At 39.3% G+C, this 12,074-nt stretch overlaps 1 protein-coding gene across 3 annotated transcripts in view; it reads right to left on the bottom strand.

The window, feature by feature from the left end:
* LOC124142211 (zinc finger protein GLIS3-like) overlaps positions 1–12,074 on the bottom strand; it is a 112,693-nt gene that overhangs the window by 19,149 nt on the left and 81,470 nt on the right. For all 3 annotated transcript variants that reach the window (XM_046510540.2, XM_046510541.2, XM_046510543.2), the window contains exon 5: positions 6,953–7,069. In XM_046510540.2, the coding sequence (XP_046366496.1) occupies positions 6,953–7,069 (117 nt within the window). The remainder of the gene's footprint in view (positions 1–6,952; positions 7,070–12,074) is intronic.

Here is a 12,074-nt window from a genome sequence, read left to right on the forward strand (position 1 = left end):
CAAAAAATATCACAGAGCCTAAGGGGGTCATAAAAATTAGTAGACATTTTTGGGGAGGATCTTGAAAAAAAAGTACACGGACTTGGAGAGGGTCATTCAAAACTATTACGAGCATTAGGGGGGGGTCATTATCTGCAGTACATTAGTGCAACGCCCATCCACCCCTGTATTAAATGACTGGTCCCTCACCAAGAAAGCAGGGTTGGTGGGGCTTGACTTTTTAACCAAACTTATTAACCCCACTTTGGAACCTCAGGACGACATGATCACACTGAAACCAACTGCTGACCTCACTAGTTAGACATGGGTCCTTCTTGTCAGACATTACACAATCCGATGTTTACATTATTCACACATACTTACCATCCATAAACACATACCACCTCTTTAAGCCATCCTACCATATCGTGTTGCTGGCCTCTCCGGCGCAAATGCCTCATAAACATTTTTCAGTGTCTTGCTAATATGTCATCCATGGCTTGTCGTCATTTACAAACATACGAGGGTCACCATGCGGCCACTCCACAGTATTGTGTGAAAGAAGAATCAATTTAAACCTAACTGTATATTTGACTTGGAATCCTGGGCATGTCAAGAGACCACTAAATGCGTATTTAAATCTCTAATGGGAATTCTTTGCCATCTCATTGTGGTTACGATTCACAAGAATCATGGACAAATCTCTTTCTCCAACAAGTTATAGGTATTTATAACATCTGTACACGGACATCTACGTGACTTTGATGGAGGTTATATATGTGTAACTGCCAATGTCCAATGACTGGCAGAAATGAAGTTCTGTCATATGAGACACTGATCCCTAGATCAGTGATTGGAATTATGTTTTGTGTTACTGACTTCTTACCATTGTTGAAAGTCCTGTAGATCGGTGTTATTAACCTGTTTGTAATGCCAAAAGGGGAATAAAACCCAACTCACTCACTCACTAACCGCAAATGTGTCAGTTAGGACCTCGTCTCATGACCTGTTATTTCCTATTGTTTACATCAGCAATATTCATAAACACCATTTAATCCATAACATTTTTTAAGGTAACTGTAGAAAGTTTGGGATTGCCAATAAACTATAATACATGAGCTGTGAGTTCATCTATTGTTGGACAAAAGTCACATGAAACCTTCTGTAATGTCAAACAAGGACAACATTTTCAATTTTTCACAATAATTTGCAACATGATGTCACACTGCTGTGGGCCACTTTACAAACAATCAAAATAATTGGCATGAATTAGCCAATCAGCATGAAGCAACTACATGTACATGTATTACATTTTTCAGTGACACTTGCCAAAAGTATGCCACATATACACCAGTTGGCAAGGCCGTAGTTTACTTTTTGACAGGGGGGGGGCAGGCAGCAAATATTTGTACAAGTATCACTAAAATGTCCCAACTTGTATTTTCATGATTCAAATAAAACTGCTGTTTTCTATAAAAATCCAGGAGGGGCAACTGCCCCCCGGCTGGCTACGGCACTGGTTGGTAATATTTCTGAATCTAATTTTAACTTTTAGTCATATGTTTGTCATGACTGGTTTTTAAGTCATTGTTATTCCGTAACCTTTGTTTCACTACAGCAGTAGTGAAGAGCTACTTGTTTGTCTTGCCAGTTACATATCTAAGTAATATCATATCCTTGATAGAACATTAGGCTTTATATACAAGTCTACTAGTTCAACAGAACTAAAACATCCCTATCAACAAAACAGATTCCAAAGATAACATTCAAGACACACACTGATTTTATCAACATTAAAAAAACAAATAAAGGAAGAAAAGGACAATAAAAAAATGAAGTATCAAGAAAACATACCACTATAAAAAAGATAATTTAACAGCCAAGCCACTTGGCTACCAAACATGCATTTATTAGCCTGCTAGACTTTCCTTATTCAGCATTCAATCAAGTTGTTTGAGTTGAGAAAACACCCTTGGTATGGATGAAAACATGTACAAGTGTAGAAAAACATGGGAGAAAGGCTCCATGTTGGGTAGGTGGCACCTAGGTTAGCCTAAACAACCTCATTAATTCATAATTCCCCTACTATTGACTATTGCCGTCTTTGATTCCTAGCACAGCGTGAAACCCTACTCTCCCTAGTGTCCCCAACTCAAGCACCTGTAAGTGAAGATTTCAACCTGAGATAGCCCGGCCATTTCTCCTCCTGCATGTGTGAATACTAACATGAGCTAGGTTGTCGTGTGTTTTACTGAACCGACAGAGGTGTCCGTCATGACATTCACAAACAAAGCACAATACACTCTCTCTTCTGGGACAAAAATTTGCTCTCTACAATTAAACAATCAGACCAAGTTTCCATTCACGCCCTCTTCGGAAGTTCCAGGTAGAATAGGTCCACAACACTCCATGCTTGAGTAAGAGCTGACAATGATGATCAGATGGTGACAGCATATGACTGTGTATGACCATGCTGACCGTACGTCATCATACCCTGAGAGTGTGGAGCATTGCTCACTCTGCCAACCACGTTTAATATTTTCCATGCAATCAAATATAAAACACCAATGCCAGAGAATAACCAGTCTCGATTTTCCGACGCACAGATTCCATTTGGTGTAAAATGCAAAATAGCAGTGAAAATTATAGGAATGGATCACGGAAAATCAGTGATGACTCCAGGTGTTCAAAGACATCCATTTAATGATTTAGATAAAAGCTGCTTTTTCAATAGGAGTATTGCAATCTTCTGATTGTCAGTACTAGTAGATATATGTACTTTGGATGTAAGTCTTAAAAATAATAACATAACACATATAAAGAATAAAATGGCTTTTGAAATTATCTTTGAGAACTGATAACTCCAAATTGTTATATAAACTGAGACGTTAGCATCTCACTACAGCAGCTCTGCCACTGGCAAAGGTATATTCTTGACAACTTAAACCAGTGTTTTAAGGAACATATAAAATGTTTGAAGACTATGTGACAATAAAGTTGATTTCTCTTTGATATTTTCATAAATGTCACCTTGAATAGAACCTAGACACACACATATCTCTTAAAAGTTCAACAATAGTTACATACAATACTACATCCAAAAGTGATTACATTCAACCATTGTATCTTTTGAAGTTCTGTCAGTTGTAATCATACTGGTGCCAGTATGGCTCTGTCCAGGTCATAAATCTTATATCACCACAGCAAGTCCTAGTGGATGACGGAGCAAGACACACTTGTGCAATGACTCATACTATAAGCCCTCTCAAGTTCCGTAGCATCAAGATATTTGACAGAGGGTAAACATGGTTAAGCTCACTAGAACAGCACAATGCTGTACATAACACTACCTGTAATACCCATATAACTATTTATTACATATTAAGTAGTTGTTCTACAGGTGGTACGTGTCAGAGCTGTCTTCTTGTCAACTCTACCATGGTATGCTGACCCAAGAGCCAACTCTACCCCTGGTTGCTGATCCAACAATAAAACCTATTCCTGTTGGCTGATCCAAACGTGAAACCTACCCTTGTTGTCACATTCCATTAGAACCTAACCTAAACTTACAGGTCGATCCAATAGCCAAACCAATCCCTACTGGCTGATCCAAGAGCCAAACCAATTTCATTGTCCAACCAAAAGTCAATTCTACCTATGTTGGCTGATTCAGAAGCTAAACCAATCCCTATTGGTCACTCCAAGAGCCAAACCAATCCCTATTGGTCACTCCAAGAGCCAAACCAATCCCTATTGGTCACTCCAAGAGCCAAACCAATCCCTATTGGTCAATCCAAGAGCCAAACCAATCCCTATTGGTCACTCCAAGAGCCAAACCAATCCCTATTGGTCACTCCAAGAGCCAAACCAATCCCTATTGGTCACTCCAAGAGCCAAACCAATCCCTATTGGTCACTCAAAAAGCCAAACCAATCCCTATTGGTCACTCAAAGAGCCAACCAACCCATACTGGCCAATCCAAGAGCCAAACCAATCCCTATTGGCCAATCCAAGAGCCAAACCAATCCCTATTGGCCAATCCAAGAGCCAAACCAATCCCTACAGACCAATCCAAGAGACAAAGAGATCCCTACCGGCCAAGACAAGAGCCAGACCATTCCCTACAGACCAATCCAGGAGACAAAGAGATCCCTATCAGCCAATATAAGAGCCAGACCAATCCCTACAGACCAATCCAAGAGCCAGACCAATCCCTATCAGCCAATACAAGAGCCAGACCAATCCCTATCAGCCAATACAAGAGCCAAATAAATCCCTGCTGGACAATACAAGAGACAAAGAGATCCCTATCGTCCAATACAAGAGCCAGACCAATCCCTAACGGCCAATACAAGAGCCAGACCAATCCCTATCAGCCAAGACAAGAGCCAGACCATTCCCTACAGACCAATCCAAGAGACAAAGAGATCCCTATCAGCCAATATAAGAGCCAGACCAATCCCTACAGACCAATCCAAGAGCCAGACCAATCCCTATCAGCCAATACAAGAGCCAGACCAATCCCTATCAGCCAATACAAGAGCCAAATAAATCCCTGCTGGACAATACAAGAACCAAAGATTGGCTCGGGATCTATGATATAATCCCTACCATCTGATCCTACATCCAAATCTAAGCTGTTAATCAAGATGCAGACTGATGACTAACTGTCCCCAGAATGACACACATTACCTAGGACAAAACCTCTGCTGGCTGATCTAAGACATAGCCTACACAACAATTTCCCTATCTGTGCCACATCTAGGATTGATAGCCACAGATTACTTCTGGGCTAAAAAAGAAAAGCTGAGATTACCTAGAGTCCCATTTTCGTCTGGTTGTAAATATCCACAAATCTTTCCATATTGCAAGATAATACATTGGATACAAATATTGGACAATATATTCGTGTTTGGCATTAAGTCAAGTGAACAATTGAACTTTCGTGCAGCACGTATGCGCCCCACATTTCAAGGTTCACCATGTTGAAGCATTTCAGCAAACATCAATGGTTGACAGACTTCCAACAGGCTTCTGTGGACATTTCCATGGGGCTCTAACATAACTTTTCAGAACTTAGCAAAGACTGGCAACTTTCACTTCCATTCTCTGCATCCCACTTGGGACCAATGAAATAATCATTACAAAGTAATTATGTGTAAGCACAAACATCTTAATGATTTACAAGCATCTAAATAGAAGTACCATATACACCTGGATAAAAGAACACTGAACGCATGCTGACTGCATGACAGAGCAGAACATATTGGTCAGAAAGAAGGTGAGAACAGACTCCTATAGCTGTCATGTTCGAACAGAGGACGTCTATTGGGTCAATCCCTCGTGAAAATGTAACTGGGATTCCAGTGGGATGTCAAAATCCTGACGGCATTACTTCATCCTAGTAGGATATGGTATTTGCCAGTTGGGATTCCATCTCACTGGCATTACTTGTGTGTGGGATCCCACAGGGATGTATTTTCTTTTTTATATTTTTGTATTTTCATTCTTTAAATTGTTTCGTGCAATTTCTTAGAAGTTGATGAATGACAAAGTAGACTCAGTTTTTGTACACAACTTCATTAATATACTATAATAGCAACATTTCAGGATAGATGCTTATACCATTGCTAAGCAAAACTAAAGAAACATTGCTATAAAAGTATATTTATGAAGTTGAAGTTGATGTATACTTTTTCATTCCTTAGTCTACTTCAGCTTATAACTCAACAGTAGGATAATGACACAAAGATTAACATTTCTTTGTTCGAACTAAACTCAATGGTCTTTCTGAATTTTTAGCATATTTAACAAGATGTCTCTAACCTACCACTGAATAATATGAAAATACCCATTAATTTTGAAATTAGAGTAACCTCCCCCTTTAAAATGGATGCCATCTAGTTATCGATAGTCCAGTTAGGCAATTGTGGACATTTGTTGTGTACATTTGTCCTATTCAACTTGCTTCTGGAGGAGAAAAATAGATTTCAGTTCTTGAGCTGACCTGGTCTAGGTAATTGCAGTGTTTTTAAAGTTTTTGTGGATTCTATGACTAACATAGTCAACTGAAAGGGTCACGACCTTGAGATCAGTCAGTTCACCTCATGAGACATCTGATAGTCTCTCTGTGCACTTTCTGAGTATTATGTGTGTCTGTGGGCTATCTAAAAACTTTCAATGACAAAGAATGCCTGAGAAAATCCCTCAATGACAAAGAATACTGGTAAGGCTTAAAAAAATAAAAGAATTGGTTCTCAGGCAATGACTTTGAAAATATAGTGTGGGTGGGCGTGTTTTTTTTCTTTTTGTGCTTGTTCAAACTAGTATGTTACCAAATAAACAGCTGTGCACCTGGGAAAGGGCCTCTCTACATAAACATTACCATTACCATAACACGAGATGCGCAGTAAAGCAGTGCGCATGTAAAGGGAAGAAATTGCATGCTATGTTGGATCCCATTGTTTTTAAGTACCATATTTCGACGTAATAAGCGCCCAGGGCGCTCTCAAAATTAGAAATATGGGGCTCTTATTAGAATATTATTTTGGTGAAAAAAAACAAAAAACAGTGTTGAAAGATAAATTTCGTGGTTTATGCTGACAGCCTGAAATGTTTATGTATGACAGATATATTTTTCCAGAATTTATTTGCCCATAATTAAAGGTGCATTTAACACTCGAGTGTGTAATTTATGCGAATAAATAAGTCTTGTGAAAATTGATCAATCGGAAGGGGTGCTAATTGGGATTGTTCACTAGCCAATATATCAGCAAATATCACCATGGGCACTTATTAAAGCGGGGTGCTTATTACGTTGAATACGGTATTAGGTTTTTTATATCTTTTTAAAAATGGAAATTAAAAACAAAACATGCGGCAGACTTTATGATGATGCGGGCAGTGCCTGAGAACCAAGACTATTTTCTTTATTAGCCTAGGTGAGAACATTGACCAAGGAAATGAGATGTACCTTCTTCTTCTGCTGCTGTTGCTGGTCCTTTTGACTGTGATTCTTGACATGTTTGCGGAGCGAGCTGGGGTCCGTGTACCGCTTGTTGCAGGCTGGGTACTGACAGGCGTATGGTTTCTGACAAAAACAAATTATTGCATGCAATAAATCAATTAATTGAACATCTGCAAAAAGAAATCATTTTTTGAATATTAATGTAGGGAAGGCTCTATTTTCATATGGTTATATTTTTTAGGTGATCATCCATTGGCTTATTCTCTACCAACAACCAATCAAGTTGAGTTTTTCTTCACCCCGTCGCTGGAATACTCATAATGGCGAAGACTATTAGACTATTGAACAATGTTCAGGTTGTTTTCGTAATATTAGATAGTTTTCGTGGCCATATTTTCTTCAACCTTGCCGAGGACAATTGTTTTGTCATAACTCTGTAGATTCTGCCGTGCAGTGCTCTTGAGAATGTTCAGATAGAAACAAATCTTTCAATGGCATTTAGAAGTGATTCATGTAAGAGAGAGAAATGAAGGATGTCAACACCTTTGTGAGGAACCCCACATTTCTCTCTCTCAGACAGAAACAGTTCATGTGGCTGAAGAGAAACACAACAAATTCCCTGCTTATTCCACTCCTGCATCTAGACATTTAAAAAAGAAATGTCCATAAAACAAGTAATTAATGTGGCCTGGCCTTTCTGTGAAAAACTAAATAGTTAGGAATTTTCATTTTCTTTTTGTGACTTAAAATATCCTGCTGGTTTGCCTTCATTACTGTTATCTAAGAATGAAGACTACTGCTTTTAGCCTCAGCTTATTACAATATGTGTGAGATATCCCTCTGGCACTTGTCAACACCTTTATAAAACTGAAACATCTACCTGTATACTTTTTAAAGTGGTGTCAAACCCAGCAGTCAGATTGGGAACAGTGTATACAAGCAAAAACAAATACTGTTCCGAACATAGATTTCAAAATAAAAAATGATTCATATTCTAATAGTTTTTTTAAAACTGCATTTGAATTAGACAAGGAGAACTAAGGATAACTTCTTTACTATACATAAACAGTTTCAGGGCTTCTTGCCCTTCAAACAGTGTATGCATATATCACACAGCTAAATGCCCCTGAACACTACTTGCAATACAAAGTAAACAGCTATAAGTTCTAGCATAATATGTTCCAATATGTACATAATTCTGTAAATATACATACAATGTCATTTACAAAAGTTGTTTTTGCAATGAAGCCTATTTCAGTTACACAGCAAACAGGTGCTTGGAATAACCAATGGCCAGAGTATATAACTATCTACTTGTGTATCTGGAGGTAGCATTGAATTGTAGTCATCAATTACCCACCAACACGACCTTGTTCCCTGAACTGAATCTGTAAGCCGACTCCTACTGAAAACACTGATTTATGTGTTTACAATCCCTCGGCTACATACTCTGTTGAACAAATCTATTAGACATGTATGAATAACTATTTCAGACCCCAAAAAACATACACAAGAAACTACACGTTCAAAGACTTTGTAGTTCGGAAACCCTTACTGAAAACACATGGCAGTTTGCGTCATAGCATAAGTGTCTGAGAGATTTATAGCTCTGTTCTCACATCAAAACCTGTCTGAGTTTAAGTTGAAAACACGAACATGTTTAAGCCTAGCTATCACATGTGATGGGAACTTATTTTGTGACAGATCCAATTCAAAGCCAACTCACTGAAGCATAGCATCTCTGTTTAACCTCTGACCCTTGAGGACACGTACACAATAAAGTGGCACAAGCTGTGATTACAGAACATGTTCTACCCGGCACTCTTGAAGTGTATACATAGCAATTGCTCCCCGACTTTGTAGTCTTCATCAAAGAGACACATATTCTGAAGACTGCAATCACTGTGTTATCACCGTGAGATCAGCGCCGTTGCATTAACACCAATCCTGTGTTATATATGACGGTGTCTGTCATGCCTCTTCCCCTCTCTCAATGTTCTGCATGTCAGGAGCTGAACAGAACTGAACACGCTAACACCAACGACCCGCCTCAATACTGAGCGAGTATTGTTTTACGCCGCTTTTAGCAATATCCAGCAATATGACGGCGAGGAACACCACACCCATGTGGAGTGAGCGAGTTTGATTTTACGCCGCTTTTAGCAATATTCCAGCAATATCACGGCGGGTGACACCAGAAATGGGCTTCAAACATTGTACCCATGTCGGGAATCGAACCCAGGTCTTCAGCATGACGAGCGAACGCTTTAACCAGTAGGCTACCCGACCGCCCTACACCCATGTGGAGAATCGGACCCAAGTCTTTGGTGTGACGAGTGAATGCTTTAACCACTAGGCTACCCCACCACCCCCTCCTCAATACTGTACAATAGAGGGATATAACATACTACTCAACATTTGATAAGGACCACACCTTTGACTGAAGATGACTATGTTATTCCTTAGCAAAAGTTGAGTAGAATGCCCTTGATACACATTCAAATCATCTGGATGGCAATCCAATTTAGAGTTGTAATCAAACATATACTTGTTTCAGCACACAATATTTGCTCTGTTCAGTCAAATCATGGTACATTATGGGGGATTTATTGTGTCATTATTGATTATACACATTCACAGCTGGACATTTATGTGAGTCAGCTTAACACAGAGGCCAGGGAGGTGATTAGTCTGGACCAGGCAAACTGGTGGTTGATACTATGAACAACAACCAGGGATGCTTCTAGGTGTTCTCAGAGGCCCATGTTCTCTTAGAGTTGCTAGAAATAAGGCCATTTATACTGCATTATATTGCCGCACCACAGAAGGGCATTCTCAAAGCACAAGTTGCAGGACTGGCTGTCATCATTTGCTCTGAAATTGAGTGAGTGAGTGAGTTGGGTTTAACGCCCCTTTTAACAGTATTCCAGTTATATCAAGGCGTGTCAGTTTAATGTGGGAGGAAAGCCCGAAGTGATGCAGGTCTCAGACGTTTACCACTTCGGTGAGTTTTTGTCTACATCAAATGTCATAAAAAAAAATAAAAAAATGTTATCAGAACTAATGACAAGGCTTGGCAAGCATGACTTGTCTTTCATGTTAACAAGGCCTAAAAAGAGAAAACAGCTTTAGATTCAATCTTTAAATACCTCTGAATTTGAGAAAATAAAATAACATTCCCAACTTTGGACAAAATAATGTGTTTGTCTTTGACACAGGCACTTAGTTTGAAATTCAAGATAAATCCCTTCATTGCATAAAGTAAGTTTTGCTGGCGACTCCACTTTTTGTATTCGGCCATCACTGTACCCATCTTGTGCATGTCACAGCCAGCTCTATTGAGAAGCACAAGGGGTACTAGGAACCAGGGCCCACTTGCACAAAGCAATCTTAGCGCTAAGATGATCTTAACTCCCATACTTTTACATAGGCTTGCAATAGTCTTAGCGCTAAGATCGTTTTGTGCAAGTGGGCCCAGGTGGATAAATCAAGTGTTCAAAATCAAGGTCCCTTGCCACACAAACTCTGAACAAATTGTTATTTTGTTTAAAATTGAATTTTTAAAAAATAAAGCAAGCTCCCACACAAAGTGCTGGACCTTCATTATATTCTCATATAATAGCACAGAGAAAAGAGTATCGCAGTCGGGAGCTTTGTTGCAGTATCTGACAGGTAAAACATGCTGTTTGATTGGCTCTTGTCGTTTATATACAATCTTACTATTGGCTTACATCCAACATAAGGGGCGGTAGGGTAGCCTCGTGGCTAAAGCGTTGGCTTGTCACATCAAAGACCAGGGTTCGATTCACCACGTGAGTACAATATGTGAATCCCATTTTCCATTGTCCCCTGCCGTGATATTGCTGGAATATTGCTAAAAGCGCCGTAAAACCATACTCACTCACTACACCAACCTGAGCAAAGCTTTCTATCAACAACACAGCAGTAGTGTCAACCATAGACTTGTACAAATCTCTAAGGTAATAACAAGAAAAAGTGAGCAAAGCTTTCTATCAACAACACAGCAGTAGTGTCAACCATAGACTTGTACAAGTCTCTAAGGTAATAACAAGAAAGAAGTGAGCAAAGCTTTTTATCAACAACACAGCAGTAGTGTCAACCATAGACTTGTACAAGTCTCTAAGGTAATAACAAGAAAGAAGTGAGCAAAGCTTTCTATCAACAACACAGCAGTAGTGTCAACCATAGACTTGTACAAGTCTCTGAGGTAATAACAAGAAAGAAGTGAGCAAAGTTTTCTATCAACAACACAGCAGTAGTGTCAACCATAGACTTGTACAAGTCTCTAAGGTAATAACAAGAAAGAAGTGAGCAAAGCTTTCTATCAACAACACAGCAGTAGTGTCAACCATAGACTTGTACAAGTCTCTAAGGTAATAACAAGAAAGATGTGAGCAAAGCTTTCTATCAACAACACAGCAGTAGTGTCAACCATAGACTTGTACAAGTCTCTAAGGTAATAACAAGAAAGAGTGAGTGAGTGAGTGAATATGGTTTTACGCCGCTTTTAGCAATATTCCAGCAATATCACGGCGGGGGACACCAGAAATGGGCTTCACACATTGTACCCATGTCGGGAATCGAACCCGGGTCTTCGGCGTGACGAGCGAACGCTTTAACCACTAGGCTACCCGACCGCCCCTAACAAGAAAGAAGTGAGCAAAGCTTTCTATCAACAACACAGCAGTAGTGTCAACCATAGACTTGTACAAGTCTCTGAGGTAATAACAAGAAAGAAGTGAGCAAAGCTCACATACCCCTGTTATCCCCGCTGGTCAACAACAAATAGTAAATAGTTTGTTAATTAATGAAATATACCTGTTGCTTTAAGTCAGAGGAACTGCCCTTTCCTTTGTAACCCATGAGGATGCATTATGTTTGAAATGAACACATGTTTTTGCAAATATATTTTAATCTAGTGTGGAATAATCAATGCTTAGCACAACATACATTCTTGATGTTTCTTAATGGGTACATGGAAACGGCAAAAATTCAAAAATTCAGAATCTTCAAACTAGCAAAAGGCACAAGTACTCATTGTGGTTAATGTGTGTAGACAGTTTGGTGAAGCTAGGGTGCATAGTTAAAAAGATATAGGCCGTACAAA

The sequence above is a fragment of the Haliotis rufescens genome, unplaced genomic scaffold (assembly GCF_023055435.1).
Source record: "Haliotis rufescens isolate VD_foot unplaced genomic scaffold, xgHalRufe1.0.p SCAF_2, whole genome shotgun sequence".
In the NCBI taxonomy this organism is placed as follows: Eukaryota; Metazoa; Mollusca; class Gastropoda; order Lepetellida; family Haliotidae; genus Haliotis; species Haliotis rufescens.